This window comes from Typopeltis vanoorti, chromosome 10 (genome assembly GCF_054136105.1).
Source record: "Typopeltis vanoorti isolate ZY-2024b chromosome 10, IOZ_Tvanoo_1.0, whole genome shotgun sequence".
Classification (NCBI taxonomy): Eukaryota; Metazoa; Arthropoda; class Arachnida; order Uropygi; family Thelyphonidae; genus Typopeltis; species Typopeltis vanoorti.
Genome location: NC_143558.1, coordinates 59,071,508 through 59,088,677, shown reverse-complemented (window position 1 = coordinate 59,088,677; position 17,170 = coordinate 59,071,508). Strand labels below are relative to the sequence as shown.

Genomic DNA, 17,170 nt, shown 5'->3' with positions numbered 1-17,170 from the left:
TGAGTAAAATTAGGAACCTGCAAGAGATATAGAATTTGCTTTCCTTATAGAATGAACACGTAAGAAGTGATACAGATATTAGAGTCAGGGAAATTTTGTAAGTCTTGTAGTTATTGTAGAGAGGTAAATTCATAAAGAAAGTAAATTATTTTAGGAAAAGTGACGACTTAACAGAAGGACAGAAGTTACACCCAACAGGCCTTTAGTAAGGGACCAGAAGGCTTGATTGCCAGTTGAGCAGGAGGCAAGTTTATTGCATTTCATTTTTATAAAGTGTGCTTTTGAATCATTGATAACTTTTTTTTACACGTTTTTTTTTTTTATATACAATATACACTGCTTGGAAAGAAGTCAATGGACACCTCCACAGGCAAGGTGCATCATGCCATGTAACAAGTGATGTGTTTGTGGCCAGTATAAATTGGAGGAATATGGTGCTCCTAAGTCACTGCAACTGTATCTGGGTGAAATGGCTGTGAAAAGGGAACTAACAGAGTTTGAAAGAGGCATTATGATAGGGTGCCATGTTGCAGGCCTATCTGTTCTGCAAATTATTGGCAAATTGGGCTATCCCAGGTCAAAATCAGTGATACCATACTGAGATGGAAGTGCATGGAGTCAACTGCAAGTGCTATCCACAGTGGATGACCCACCAAACTCACCAAATATGACCGTAGGGTGCTGTGAAATGGCTGTGAGAAGAGAACTAACAGAGTTTGTTAGCAGATACGCTAACCACTCAGCCAAGCTGCTGGCTTAGTTGGCCGAGTGGTTAGCATATTCGCTCTCCAGCCAAAAGGCTGTGGGTTCGAATCCCGCCATGGGCATGGATGTTTGTGATTGTGAAAATACTACTTCTGGTGGGCAGTAGATGGCGTTGGTGTAGACAGAGCTGTTTACATGGTTGGAGATTGTTGGAGAATTGGGTGTAGACAGAGCTGTAGAGTAGATGGCCTCCCTCGATGAATCTTAGGACTCCCTAGAGGTGTCACGTAATAATAATAATGATGATGATAATAATGAGGGATAATATGTAAAAATCTCCATTCATCAGCTGACACCTTAAATGCATTCCAGGCATCGATTGGAACATGAATCTACAGAAGAAAAAAATCATTCAGAACCGAGGCTCACAACATAGTTTTCTATGGTAGGACTGCAATATGCAATCCCCACATTACCTAAACCAGCATGCAGCTTCCTCTTCAGCAGTGCAAAGAGCATATGCAGTGGTATGTGGAATCTTAGAAAGCTGTGTTATGGAGCGACAAATTACACCCTCTAACTAACAGATGAATGGGTGTGGCTGTAACTGCATGGTTTATGGATATGAATGTAATTACACTTGACTGACCTCCACACAGGACTCTGATCTCAACCTATGGAACATTTGTGGGATGAATCGGAGTATCGGGTGAGATCAAGGGAGATCTTCCTTACAACAGTCCAGGACCTCATTACATGCTTACAGGAAGAATGGTCCAAAATTCCCATTGATCGCTATTGTACATTTGTGGAAAATATGCCCTGTTGGTTTGATGCAGTCATCACATTAAAAGGAAGTCCTACATCTTATTAAGGTGGGAACAATGGCTGTTTGTTCCTCATACTATGGTGTCCGTTGAATTCTTTTCAAGTAGTGTATTTGCCACCAGATTATGAGTTAAATGAGCTGGAACTTGATAATCTTATATTGCAGCTGCCTCAGCCCATACTTCTCATGGGTGATCTTAATGAACACAACACCCTGGGGTAGTGCCAACACGAACTGATGAGGTTACATCATTAAGTGAATGCTCGACAATCATGACCTCTCTCTTATTAATAATGAAGTCAGTACCTTCTTCCATTTGCCTGCTCACTTGTATTTTGCAGTTGATTTTATTATCTTTCCCTGCAGGATGTCAAAGAGAATGTCTTTGGAAGCAATCATTTTTTTGTTTTTTGGTTTTTTTGCAGAAACTATCTTCTAAACTGATCTTCATATGGAAAATGGACTAGGCTGACTTGGAATACTTTTGCCCATCTAGCAAAATTTGATGTTGAAGCAGTCAGCCAGATGCCTGCCTGGAATGCATTTTGTTTCTCATTTCTGAAACAGAGCAAGGGGTTTATTGTATTGTCCATGCAGCAGCCACAATTCTAAAAACATCATCTTGATTTCAACTCTGTCCAACTCCTTGTGGAACCCACAGTGCCCACAGCTACTCTTCCACAACAAGCTTTAGCTTTTAAACGTGCTCTGGCCAAAGTACATTGTGAGATATCAGGGTCAAAAACAATCTGGTTACATCATTGATTAATCAAACGATCAATGCAAAAATTGTATGGGATAAAATGCAGGAAAATGAAAGGTAGATACAGAACTTACTGCTTATCCATCTTGAAGCATAATGGATGTATTGTTGCTGATCCCAAAGCTATTGCAGACACTTAGAGGAAAATTTTTCCTGAATCTCAGGAACAGCTTCATATCCTTCTGATTTTTTAATATTGAAAGAGCAACAAGAGAAACAGCAGTTAAGCTCTTTGTACCTGTGGGTTAGAGTCGTACAATCAGCCATTGAGGAACTAAGAACATAGTTCTTAATTCCTCAATGGAACTAAGAACTATTTACTCTTTTACTACCTCACCCTGGTGCAGTAGGTCCTGATGACATTGATTATGAGATGATGAAACATCTTCCATCATCTTCTATAGATATCCTTCTCTTACTATATAACAGAATACTTACAAAAGAAGAGTTTCCGAATTCTTGGCATAAGACAATTGTCATTGCCATCCTAAACCAGGAAAGGATCCAATGCAAGCAAGCAATTATCATCCTATTGCTCTTACCAGCTGTTTTTGTCTTTGTAGAAAAAATGTTGTACAGGAATTCTGTAGTATTTAGAAAGCAACGATCTCCAATACACAATGTGTGGCTTTCAACGTGAATCAACAAATGGTCCAATGATCACTGGCCCATTTGGTCCATTTAGAAACATGTATAAGAGATGCATTCCTGAAACAAGAACATCTGGTTTCAGTATTCTTTGACATGGAAATAGCATATGACACATCCTGGAGATATGGTATATTAAAAGACCTCTATAATCCAGGTCTTAGAGGGACATCGTCTGTTTTTATTAAACTTTCTGTCTTGTCAAGTCTTCCAAGTCCAAGTGGGAAGTACACTGTATTGGCCACATCATCAAGAACTGGGCGTTCTCCAATCTTCTATCTTAAGTGTGATATTTTTTTTCTATCAAATTTAACTCAATCACTGAACAGCTTCCTTTCACTTGATGACTTCACGATTAACTATCACTCTTGTAACATGAGGGAAATTAAGGACAACTTTAGCAAGCAGTTGATCACGTGTTTCAGTGGGGTCTTAGTAATAGGTTCAGGTATTCAGCAGATAAAAGTGTCTGTGTACACTTCTGCTGTTCTTGAATTAAGAATGGGACAAACTATTATTCCAGTAGCACCAGAGGCAAGTTCTTGGGACTTATCTTTGACAGAAAGCTTACATTCATTATACACATTCATCAACTTAGAGAAAAGTGCAAAAAAAAAAAAAAAAAAAAAAAAAAGCATTATTATCCTTCACACTCTGTCCTTGACAGAATGGGTGCTGATCGATGTCCTTGTTCTGCCTTTATCACCATCAAAGCCTGATTATGTGTCCCAGGTTTACAGTTCTCCTAGGGAGGACATATTCCAATGATTGGGCCCTATACATCACCAGGGTATACAAAGATAGTTTTTTTTTTTTTCCCCACATTGTCCATTGAAAGTAGTTATGTTGAAACATATGAACCTGTTCTATTACTTAGATGAAAACTGTTGTCTCTTAACTATGTCTGAAAAATAGTCTCATCCAGAGCATCCTACATTCACTAGTATCTTTTCTCTTCATTGGGAAGCTCAATATCTTATATGTCAGAATGCCATTTGTCCCTATGGTATGTGTGCTAAAGAGATTATGCAAGCTATTGGCATGAATGTAGATAACATTACCAGTACCAAACATAACAGCATTCCACTATAGTAGGTTTGCATTCTATCCTGCAATCTCTCACTTTGCCAACTACAGAAATCTCATATTCCATCATCTGTCTACCTGCAATTGTTTAATGCACATAGAGCAGCCCACTTGTCCCTTTTTACTGGTAGTTAATGATGTGATACCTGTATTTCTGTTTCCTAACATTACTATATCCAATCAGATCTCTCTCTTGATTGCAGTAATTATACAGGAAAGCTGCATTCCATTCAAAATGCACTTGTGCATATAAATGAAAAACGCTACCAAAAGTGTGTAATATATACTAACTCATTGAGTTCTTTACAGGCCACTGCCTCTCCTGTGTATAATTCACATCCAGTGCTTTGTGAGGTTTTACAGCTGCGTACAAAATGAGACCCTTGATGTTGATGCTTGGTTATGCTGGAATCCCAGCTATATTGGAATTAAGAGAAAATGAAAACACAGATGTAGCTTCTGCAACTGCTCGCCCTTTTTCAGTGTACTGTTTGACAGTGCCACATGTAGACTATAGGAATACCTTGTATAGCACGGTTAATTGGCTCCAAGAAGCATCCACACTATGCAAAACCACGTTGTTCGAGGTCTATTTATAAAGGTTTTCAATTTAATTTGTTTATTACAAAAATTTAGGATAATAAAAATGTTTACAAATGAAAACAATTTTCATTTTTATTAACTAAATAACAAATAAAATCCTTTTAAACTGATGTAAAAGTTGTAGGAAACAAAACAAATATTGCTTCAATTTTAGCATACAGTAATTTACTTTTTACAGAGTAGTCTTTTAGTGTTCGTTGAACCATCCTTGTCTTCTTTTGTCTCTTCAAGTATTGATGGCATTATTCAGACTTTGTCTCACTTTGATGCTTCTTTCCAAATTTGGGTCGGCATTTATGAGAAAGTCGGAAGCTTCGTCCATTTTTCTCACAAAAGTTGTAAGGTCAGAAAAGGAAAATTCTTCAACCATGACATCAGTAGGGTCATCTTCGTCTTCTTCTGCTTCATAAGCTCGTTGTTGTTCCAACTCCAAAAGGGTTTCATCATCCAGATCATTTGAATGAGAATCAATACATTTGTTCACATTGTTACAATCTAAACTTGTAAAACCAAGACCTTTGCCCATCTACACAATTTCTGTTGAGATTTCCTCTTTCTGTGTTGCAAACAAAGTCCTTTGAACAATGCGGCAAGATAGTATGCCATACGGTTGTCATGTTGCTTTGAGTCACCTCTTGCCAAGATTCATGAATATTTTGAATGGCATCTTTTATGTTAAATTCCTTCCAAAATTCACTCAAAGTCCAAGAATCTTCTTCTGCTGCAGCTTTAATAGCTTAAGCAAAAGATTATCTTAAATAGTAAGCCTTGAAAGTGGAGATAACTTCTTGATCCATTGGCTGCAGAATTGATGTTGTGTTTGGAGGGAAAAAATGAATCTTGACATTTTCATCTAAGTCAGTCAATAGAGTTGGATGGCCTGGCGCATTGTCTTATAAAAGCAAAATTTTGAAAGGAATATCATTATTTTTACAATAGCTTTTAACTTCAGGGCAAAAACAAGTTTTTAAACCAGTCTTCAAAAATTGAACGAGTCACCCATGCTTTTTTATTCGAATGCCAATGAACAGGTAAATTGTTCTTTGTAAAACCCTTAAAAGCTCTTGGGTTTTCCACTCTGTACACTAGCAGTGGCTTCAATTTTAAATCACCTGATGCATTACCTCCTAGTAAAAGTGTCGATCAGTCTTTTGACACTTTATACCCAGCTTGTGTTTTTTCCTTCTCTGCCAGAAATGTGTGTGATGGCATTCTTTTCCAGAACAACCAGTCTTGTCACCGTTAAAAATTTGATCATCTGTGTAGCCTTCCTTCTCAGTAAGCTCCTTCAATTCATTAGGAAATAATTCTGCAGTTTTAGTGCCAGCACTTGCGCTTTCATCTTGGATTCTTACATTATGGAGTCCCATACGTTTTTTGAAACTGTGGAACCACCTGCGACTTGCTATAAAAGTTTCACTGGTTGTACCTTCTTCATTTTCGCTTTCATTTTCTTTTATTTTGTCATATAGACTTGTTGCTTTGGCCTGGATTATCATTTGACTCAAAGGAATCTTTTTCTGATTACAATCTTCAATCCAGATCATTAGAAGATGTTCCATATTTTCCATTGTAGAAGATCGATTTCTCGTGATCACTTTTGACATATAAGAAGCGGTGCTCATTCCATGTGGTTTAATCTTTTCTTTGCTCTGAATAATTGTTCATACAGAGGATCATTCATTGAATTCTCACCTGCTATTTTAGCAAACGAAGCGCCATTCTCGTGACATTTTATAATTTCAAGTTTCTTCTCTAATGTCAACCACTTGCGTTTTTTTTTGTTACTCCAACTTCTTTGTTTTGTCTCTTTTCACTCATACTTAAATAATAATAAAATATTAAATATTAATATTAACGTAAATAATAAAATGCCGCAGGGAAAGAACGTGTCTACGTGAGAGCCAGTCGAATAACTACTGCATAAACATGGCTCTTGACTGTCACTTGTGGTGCCCAGGAGTCGCCGGTCAGCTTGACAATGTTAGTGTAATAATGATAAGTGTAATAATAAAAACCACGTTAAACCAAAACCCGCATCATTCAAAACCGCACTATACAAGGTATTCATGTATATGACAAGAAGCACTGACACAAACTGCATGAGATTAAGCTTGAAATTAAACATTGGCAGTCTAGTCAATGTAGAAACAAAAGAGAGGAAGTTGTTCTTGCTAGGCTCTGCATAGGTCACAGTCATCTTACATATTCTTATTTTCTGAGCGTTGAACCACCAGTGTGTGAAAAATGCAACATGCATCTCACCATTTGTCATTTTCTGGTGGAGTGCCAACACTTCACATGAGAGGAATGAAATTTTTACTTATCTGTCCAAGCCACCTGCACTCAGGTTATTAGATTCAAGCAAAGTGCTTGATGTTTTTAACTTTTACAGAGCATTAATTTATACAAACAGATTCGATTATAAATTCTGTTTATACGTAGATACTGCATTGCTTAACTTAATTTCTTGTACATAACTTATTATTTACTAATTTATCTTTTTATTGATATTTATTAAAAAATTGTGTGCTGTTGTAACCTTTGGTATGGTGCTGTATGACCTTTGATCAATCACACCTGATTTTCTGATGAAAACAGCAGGCACCTTAATATATAACCAAGTACAGTTCCATGATATCTGATCATCATGGTTTATATGTAATTTAATACATCAAGAGTATCCAAGTTGATACATAATAGTTGATACACAAGTGGACTCTCACTAAAACAAATTGATAAGTTCTAACCAAAGTTCAACAGGCACAATGCTGAAAGAAATTACTTATGCCGAAAGAAATTTACTGTAGCCTACCATCTAATTTAACAAACAAACAAGGATGCATCTTTGGTTGGTGAGGATTATATATTGGATCTGAATATATACATATTCAGTAAGTTCTGGTAAGTTCTTTGCATTCTTTACAGGCTCTGTAGAGACTATTATCTAGCTTTGACCATTTAGTGAATCCTATGCTGAATTTTTCTTACTGTAATTTAGTGCTATTATATATATATATATATATATATATATATATATGTGTGTGTTGTTTATATTTACTTTTTAGAATGAAGGAGTGTGGACTAAAGAAGATACAAATGATGTTAAGAATGACTACTTGGGCTTTTTAAATGACAATTTTAAGCAGATTGGCTCTTATAAACCAAAGGTAAGATGACTTCAGTAAAGCCGTATATTATTATTATTATTATTATTATTATTATTATTATTACCACGGGCTACTCCAGGAGTCCTTAGACTCATCGAGGGAGGCCCTAAACATCATGTTCACACAGCTGTTCAACATTCTCACAGTATCTATCATACCTTGCCTTGAACTCGCTCACTGTCATAGCACCCACAACAGACTGTGGCAGCTTATTCCACTCATTTACCACTCTAAAAGTAAAGAACCCAGCTCTAACACCCCTGCTAACCATGCTCTTGCCCAGCTTCCATGGGTGTCCCCTAGTTCTCCCACCACCAGTCCTGATCTCAAAAATATCATCTGAATTAATCCTATAGAATCCTTTTAGCAATTTGAATGTCTCAATCATATCTCCCCTTTTCCGCCTATCAACTAGTTTCTGCAACCCACAAATCTTCAACCTGTTCTCATATGGTTCATTCCATAGACCTGCTATCATCTTAGTCACTCGCCTCTGGATCCTCTCAACCTCCTCCCCATCAAGAAGGAACCAAGGTGACCAAATCTGGGCACAGTAGTTGAGATGAGGTCTTATCAGGGCTCGGTACAGAGGTACAATAACTTGTTTTTCTCTGCTCGTCAAGGTATTTTTCAACAACCAAGTGAGTTGATGAGCTGATTTAGCTACTTTTGCAATGTGCCCCCTAAACTTCATCTCCCTATCCACTAACACTCCCAAGTCCCTGGCCTCATCAGTCTCTTGGAGTACAGTTCCACCTATGTGGTATACTGCTGCTAATCTTTTCACTCCGAAATGCATAACCTTACATTTTGTCACATTAAATTGACATCCATTCTCCTTAGTCCAGAACTCCAATCTATCTAAGTCATCTTGCAAGACTTTGACATCTTCTGCATTCACTATCGCCCTACCCAACTTTGCATCATCAGCGAACAAATGAACTGTCCCACTTAGACCCTTCCCTATATCGTTAATGAATAGATTAAACAGCAGTGGTCCAAGAACAGAACCCTGTGGCACACCACTAGTCACAGGCCGTTTTTTGGACTCTACTCCTGAATAAACTACTCTTTGATATCTCTCCATCAACCACCCAGCTATCCATCTCACCAAACCTATATCCATTCCCATATGTTGTAGTTTACGGATTAGAATTCCATGTGGTATCCTGTCAAACGCCTTTGCCAGGTCCAGCAGTATCACCATAAACCCATTTCCCTTATCCAGTTCAGCCGTCACCTTGTTATAAAACTTGAGCAAGTTACTGAGGCATGATCTACCCTTCACAAAGCCATGCTGTCCTCTGTACAGTATCTCATTTTCATCAATCCATTCCTGTATTTTTCCCTTAACTACTTTCTCCAAGACCTTGACAACGACTCCTGATATGCTGATCGGTTGGTACTTTGCAACCATAGTCTTGGATCCTCCTTTATGCAGTGAAACTATTTTCCCCTCTTTCCACGCCTTCGGGACTAAGCCAGACCTGAGACTCAGATTAAACAACATGGTCAAGGGCACTGATAATTCATTAGCCGCTTCATGCAAGACCCGTGCCAGTATACCATCCAATCCCACAGATGTATTCACATTAAGGTTCTTTAATAGACTATTCACCTCCACTTCATTCATCACAATTCCCATATAAACTAATGGTTCCTTCATTTTTTCAACGTCACCACCTGGATGATATACTTTTGCAAAGTGCGCGCTCAGTAACTCCACTATATCGACTGGTTCAGTGAACTCTTTACCATCGTCATTCCTTAAAATCATTTTGCCATGTGCAGTTTTTTTCTTGCTTGCATCATATTGAAAGAACTGTTTGGGATTCTCTTTTGCTTGCATAGCTAGTTTCCTTTCATAATCGGGTTTTGCTGTTTTTACCACACTCGTTACCCTTCTGGCCTGTACTTTATACCTTTCGTGTGCCTGCAGGTCACCCCTTTCTTTAAATTCCCTCCATAGTTGTTTCTTTTTTTGCAGCTCAAGCTTAATGGTGTTATTCATCCATTTAACCCCTCCTTGTTTCACTATTCGGACCTTAGGTATACAATCAGCCATAACCTCCTGTAAATGCTCTTTGATCACTTCCCATGCTCTATCGACGTCCAGCCCTTGCAGTTGTACATACCATGGCACTGATCCAAGCAATCTCCTAAGCTTGTCATACTTGCCAGCACGGTAATTCCACATATACCCTGTCTTAATCACAAATTTCACACCTTTAGCCACCTCCCAGGTCAAGACCTTATGATCACTCTCACCAATAGGTGGCAACATGGTCATATTCATTACAGTCAAATTCTCAGATACTATTACCAGGTCAAGCACTCTCACACCCCTAGTATTTTCAATTACATGCTGTTTCAGATAGTTATCCCTTAATAATTGAATAAAATCCATTTCCTTCCTCACATGTGTCCTCTCCTCCTTCCAATCAATGTTACCATAGTTGAAATCCCCCATAATAATTACCCTCCTTCCACTCATTTCTTCTATTTGCTTATGCATACTATCTCCACCATCTATTCCATCACCTGGTCTATAGCAGCACCCAACTGTATATTTTATTCTGCCAGTATCAATCTCACACCAAATAGCCTCAAATGAGCTCCTTTCACTATCCTGCAATACTTCAATTCTCCTTGGCTGCAGTTCATCAGCTATCATCAATAACACCCCTCCCCCAATTTTATTCTCTCTGTCCCTCCTAAACGTACTATAACCTACACATTCTATCCCACTAACTATATCACCTTCCGTCAGCCATGTTTCACTAATGCCAATAACCTGTGGCCAGGAAGAGCCAATCAAGGCCAAAAATTCTTCCTTCTTGTTCCTAATACTCCTGGCATTAGTGTACATGAATTGCAGTGTTCCCTTTGTCCCACCCCTATCTTGATGCGTTATTCTAAATGTCCCATTCCCATTTTTTGTCCTTGTTGCTGGCTCAGGTATATTATATACATTTTTACACTCAACTGTCTCACTCATGTCTGGATATCCACTTCCCCCCCTCCTTGGTAGTTCTAGTTTCCCTGGTTCTGCACATCCATTTTCACTTCATTCAGCAACACTTTTTCCAGTCTCTGCACACCAAGTCCATTCAAATGCAGGCCATCCATCTTGTATAAGTCCTTTCGCCCATCAAACTCATTCCACACGTCCACAAATTCCACACCACACCGTCCGCATAACCTGCGCATAATATCATTTGCGATTATGGCCCTCCTTCTAAACTCCTCTCTGTGATACCGCAGTAACAGACTCACCATTCTAACTCTGTCACTCTTTTCTTTCGCTACCTTTAACAATACTTTCAAGTCCTCTCTCATAAAAAATTTATCACCTTTCAATTCGTTCGTGCCATTTAAGTATGTGTGTATCCAGTTTGGCCTATATAAGGCAGGTTAGAGGTGCATTGAGGTGCATATACTCAGGGTGAGCAAAGGAAAGGAGGTGGGGAGGAGGATCCTTGGAGTTGAATAGTTCTTTAATTTTGTAGGAGGTTTAAAGGTGGCATTAAGATTTTATGTGTGTATTTTTATTTTTCCATGCACCTGTGACTGCTTTATATAGGTGAAACTGGACACAATTTCGAAAAAAGGAACATAAACAGCACATTAAATTTAATAATTATGGTAAATTTGGCATTTCTGATCATGCCCTGGGTACTCTACACAGAATTGACTGGAAAGGATCCTGTTCATTACATTACACCAAATTTGGTATGAGTGCAAATTTAAGGAGTCCTGTGAGATACTAATCAACCACCCTAATCTCATCTATAATTGTCTAAAAATTCCAAGAATATGGATGGCATACATTCTTTTCACACAACCTTTTGTTATAAGAGGTTATTATAAATTGTAATTAGGATTGTATAGTACTCCAGAATCTTAGCTTTAATATAACAAACACTTATTAAATTATCAGTTAGGACACCACTGTTGTATTAAAAGCTAATATGAATTTGTTCTCTGACCATGTGAAAATGGGATATAGCTTTGATGTAGTTTTTTATTAATTTATTTTATTTTTTTAATACAAGTCAGGCCTGTAGAATAATAGTTGATCAAATTAGTGTCATTTGGCATGCTGTTTAATTTATAAAAACTGTGTGTGTACTCCAGATGATGACTTAAATATGAAGGGTCAAACATTGGGAAATTAAAGTAATTATTCTAAACATGGCAGTGGTCTATAATTGTATCAAAATGAATGCTGATTACGGTGACACTTTAAAAGATAGCTGGTATTTAAGTTGCAGAATATGGGTCTGGATATCAGTGGAATGGATTGGTAACTGGCTGATAGATATCAGAGAGTTGTATATCTAGGATTAGTATCAAGGAGTAGGAAGGTTACAGACTTCCACAGGGCTCAATGCTGGGACAGTTATTTTTCATTCTTTCTGTTAGCAATATTGTCACTAGACTACAGGGAGATATTCAGTTATTTGCAGATAATGTGTAGCTCTGGAGGATTATTAGTAATAGTGATAATATTCGGCTCTTGAAGAGGATTTGAATAAACTGGAAAGGTGGGTAAATGAAGGATATCAATTTAATGCAGCTAAATGTTAAAAACAACAACAACAAAAATTGTCTTTTTATTCCTCAATGGGAGTAGATGCAACCACTTAGTACTAAATAAATTGAAGACTAGCTAGCGGGAAGCTTGCCTTTATCATTAGCCATCACAGAATAGCTAGTCCACAACTATTGTGATTTTAATTGGCACCTTGGGAGGAAAGTACAGCAAAAAAGTTCTGCATGTCATGGTCCCTAACCCTAACATTATATATTGTTGTCTGAAATAGTATGAGTTTTGTAGTCAATTTTCTTGAGGTAACAAAATATTTCAAGGTATCTAAGAGATATTTGATTTGATTATTATTTGATTATTATTTAGCTAACAAAAGGTAGCTAAATGTAAGATTTTGAAATTTGATATTCACAGATGGGATGCTTGATACCCATAATAAATTTAGTTTAATCCTTTATCCAAGTGTAGGCAAACAAAGTTTGCGCCTGAAGTAGTTCAGGACTGAGGCAACTCATAGTAAAATTGGACCAAGCTCTCATCACTCCTTGTCTCAGTATCTCCCATAATGCAAAACACATCTCCTTGCTGACTTGTATAAAGCTATGCATTAAGGGAAGGGCCACTACCCAGACTGGTTTTGACCTTTATTGAGGTCTCGTCAGTGGGAGGCAGGCCCAGAAGTGGTGATACTAAGATCCACTTCTGGGTCTGCCTCCCGCTGACAAGACCTCAATAAACGTCAGAACCGGTCTGAGTAGTGGCCTTTCCCTTAATGTCTGCAAGGAGATGTGCTTTGCATTATGGGAGATACTGAGACATGGAGTGATGAGATCTTGGTCCACCTTTACTACGAGTTGCCTCAGTCCTGAACTACTTCAGGCACAAACTTTGTTTGCCTACACTTGGATAAAGGATTAAACTAAATTTATCATAGTCTAACCAAGTGGAAAATAAACTTCCAACAGCTTGATACCCACTTGGACATGTTTTACTGGAAGAAGTGCAGAAAGCAAGAGATCTTTGGGTGATTGTAGATAATTTGAAGTTCAAAGGACATATTGAAAAGGTTGTGAAGACAGCCCAGAGAAATGCTGCAATATTGAGGAAGACATTGACCAGCAGAGGTAAAAGGGAGCACTTCCATTGTATAAAGCTGGGATCGGACCACATCCAGATTACTGTGCTAAGATCTAGTTACTCTGATTTAGATGGGATGAAGTAACGTTGAAGAGGGTGCAGCAAAATGTTGGAAGAATTAAATAGTATTTGTAATCCTTTCTCAGTGCTCTTTCACTACATTAAACCTCCAGCTGTACTTACCATGTTTTTGTATGAGGATAGACTGAAAGTGTGCAGATTACAGTTTTTTGGATAAAAGACAAATGTGAAGCAGGGATATAATTGAGACATTTAGGCTGTTGAAAGGGATTGAGGCTGGAGAGATTTTTTCATATGGTGCAACGAGGGGAAAGGTGTGAGGAAGAAGATCTCTGAAAATAGTAAAAGGAACTAAAGAAGTAAGTAAAAAAAAGTAAGATATAAGTTTTTTTTCATGGAGAGTGATAGAAACATGGAATGCATTGCCTGCAAGGGTGGTGATGGTGCAAATGGTCGATGAGTTTAAGGAATGCATGATAGACTGTATTTTCTAAGGTAAACCTATCACAATTAGTCTTATGACTCCATGGAAATCAGGAATAATAATAATATTTTGAATTAATTGTAGAGATGGGTTTATCTGCCAACAGCTGATGGCAGATAAAATTAAAAATCTGAATAACCAGATTTTAAATCGGAAAATTTCTCACAGATGCTACACTTTTATAAAACAGACTAGAATGTTCCAGTTTTTGTGAGCTTTATGGATTTACATAAAGTAGTTGATAACACAGGGTGTCCCAAAATTCACGCAAGAAGTAATTTTGATAGAAAACAGAGGTTTTTAATTAAAAATTGTAATTTCTTATTGATTCATAAAGTATACAGTATAGGGTTATGCTTGGAATAGCATATCGGGTAAATGGCCTCCACGGCTTTGCTGGCACATACGCACTCTTTTGTCGCAATTTTCCATGACCGTTTTGCATAAATGTGGCTGAATTTCGTTGATACAGCACTCAATTTTATCCTTCAAGGCGTGGGTGGTCGTGGGCTTGTTGGCATAAACCTTAGACTTCAAAAAAATCCCAAAGAAAAAAGTCCAATGCGTTAAGTCACATGATCTGGGTGGCCAATTCTAATCACCAAAATGGGAAATTACACGACCAGGAAATGACTCATGCAGTAATTGAATTGTTTCTCGGGCTGTATGGCATGTGGCACCGTCTTGTTAAAACCACATGTCGCCCACATCCATATCTTGCAATTTAGGCACAATAAACTGGATTATCATGTCGTGATAGCGAGCACCATTAACTGTTATTGCCTTACCAGCCGCATTTTCGAAGAAGAATGGACCGATGATGCCTCCAGCCTAAAATCCGCACCAAACAGTGACACGTTGTGGATGCATTTGTTTCTCAACAATCACTCGTGGATTTTCTGAACCTCAAATGCGACAATTTTGTCGATTAACGAAGCCATCAAGATGAAAATGAGCCTCATCGCTGAGGATGATTTTGTTTGAAAAATAAGCATCCACTTGTTGTTGTTCCATAATCCATTCAACGAACTCTCTTCGCTGTGTGTGGTCATTTTTAATAACCCTGAACTGTCAGCTGTCACGCTGTCTTTTTTTTCTCGTTGGCAACACTTTACCGCACAAATGGCACTAAATTTAAATCTTGCGTGAATTTTGGGACACCCTGTATATAGGATATTCAAAATATAACAGTGAAAAGAAAAATAAAAACAGATAGTAAAGCTTATTGAAAACATTTATATATGGATATGATAATGTTATTTTCGACCACTGAATATTATACAAAGAAACATATAAAACTGGGTTTTAATTGGTCAGAGATTTTTTACAGAGATGTAGCCTACTTGTTTCACCGACTTGACTGTTGGCTTCATCTGAGCACACAAAAAGCAACAAAACAGCTTAAACCATAACAGAAACAAGCTAAAATATCAGGTTAAAACATAACCGAATGCTAAATATTATCAAAATTCAAGTGAAACATTACACCAAATGCATGAAGCGTGTATGTTAGTAGTCATTGTTATACAGGTGTGTTCTATAATTGGCTGCAAAGTGGAACTCCAATGTGTTGAGTGATCTTATGAGTGTTTTCTATATGTCCCCAAGGATCATCCCTTGGTTTCTGTTAAGGCTGCCTCTTGAACGGATCACTAATGCAGCTTCTTTGATGTTGCGGGTATGAAAGTCTTCTTCTAAGTACAGCATGGTACTTTTATCCCATTCGATGTTGTGATTGGTATTAGGAAAATGGAGAGCTAAACCGGAATTGTCTTCTCTGTTGTTGTTGTTGTTAACGTCCTCGATGTGTTCTTTTTTTCCTTATCTCTAAACTTCTAGAAGTTTGTCCTATATAATTTAAACCACAAGAACAAGGAATATTGTAAACTCCAGGATGTTTATAGAAAGCAATCTTGTCCTTTGGTGACCGTAACAAGTTGCTGTCTTTATTGATTTGAAGGACACTCAGATCTCGTGAGGTCTTAGCAGTTTTGCAATTTTTTATGAAACTGTGCCAGAAAAAGGAATGGAAATAGAAGACCTGTAGTGAGTTTCTTGGGTTTGCTGTTGGGAGGGGTTGGAGAAAAGAATCTTTTTTATCAATTTTTTTGGATAACTATTGTTTGTTAAAGTTTTGAAGATGAGATCTAATTTGTCTGTTAAAACTTTGTCATCTCTTATGATACAAATTTCCCTGTTTTTCAGTATATGTATAGTACTCAACTTATGTGAAATATGGTGCGATGAAGAAAAATGCAGGTAACGGCCAGCGTGGGTCGGCCTGCGGTAAGCCTTTAGATTAATATTGCCATCCATTTGTTTTGTGATTAATGCGTCTAGAAACAATAATTTTCTTTCCCTTTTGAGTTCTTAGGTAAACTTGATTTTTTGATGAAATGAGTTTATTGAAGTTAAGTAATTAAATAGTTCTGCTTCACTATGTTTCCATATGATGAAAATGTCATCAACGTATCGCCACCATACTGATGGTTTTTGACATATATGACAAGACATCTTTTTCAGACTCTTCCATTAATAAGTCTGCACATGGAGGAGATAGAGGACTACCCATCACAAGACCTGATAGTTGTTTATAGATCTTCCCATTCCATTTGAAGTAATTTGAATTGAGGCAATGTCTATAAAGTTGAGCAATATCTTGAGGAAATAGATTGTCTGTGATGGTTATGACCTCATTCACTGGGACAGTGGTAAACAAAGACACTACATCTAGGCTAGCAAGAATGTCTGTTCCTGATATTGCGATATTTCTTAGCTTTTCAATGAAATGTTATGTATTTCTGATATATGTGTCTGTATTATGAATATGTGCTTTTAGAAGATGAGCTAGATGTTTTGATAGTAAGCAAGCTTGGGAATTTATCCCATCCACTATTGGATGAAGAGGTATCCCGGTTTTGTGAACTTTCGGTGAACCATATAATCTTGGAGTTAACGGATGTAATGACTTCAATTTCTTTTTAAGATCTTTTGGCCAATTGTCCATGTTGCGTAGAAGGATGTTTGTTTCTGTGTGGTTTGTCCAAGTGGGGTCTTAGTCTAATTCACAATAAGTGGATGTGTCTGAGAGCAATACTGAGATCTTTGGTGTATAATCTCTGGTATTTAAAATGATGGTATAGTTTCTTTTGTCTGCCTTGAGGATAATTAT

The 17,170-nt window shown here is 37.6% G+C and overlaps 1 protein-coding gene across 3 annotated transcripts in view; it reads left to right on the top strand.

Moving 5' to 3' along the window:
- Positions 1 to 17,170, top strand: part of LOC150102443 (2-oxoadipate dehydrogenase complex component E1) — a 481,556-nt gene that overhangs the window by 261,784 nt on the left and 202,602 nt on the right. For 2 of the 3 annotated variants that reach the window (XM_090399362.1, XM_090399363.1), the window contains exon 13: positions 7,703 to 7,804. The exons of the other annotated variant lie outside the window; for it this stretch is intronic. In XM_090399362.1, coding sequence (XP_090255488.1) covers positions 7,703 to 7,804 — 102 coding nt within the window. The remainder of the gene's footprint in view (positions 1 to 7,702; positions 7,805 to 17,170) is intronic. 3 annotated transcript variants of the gene reach the window in all.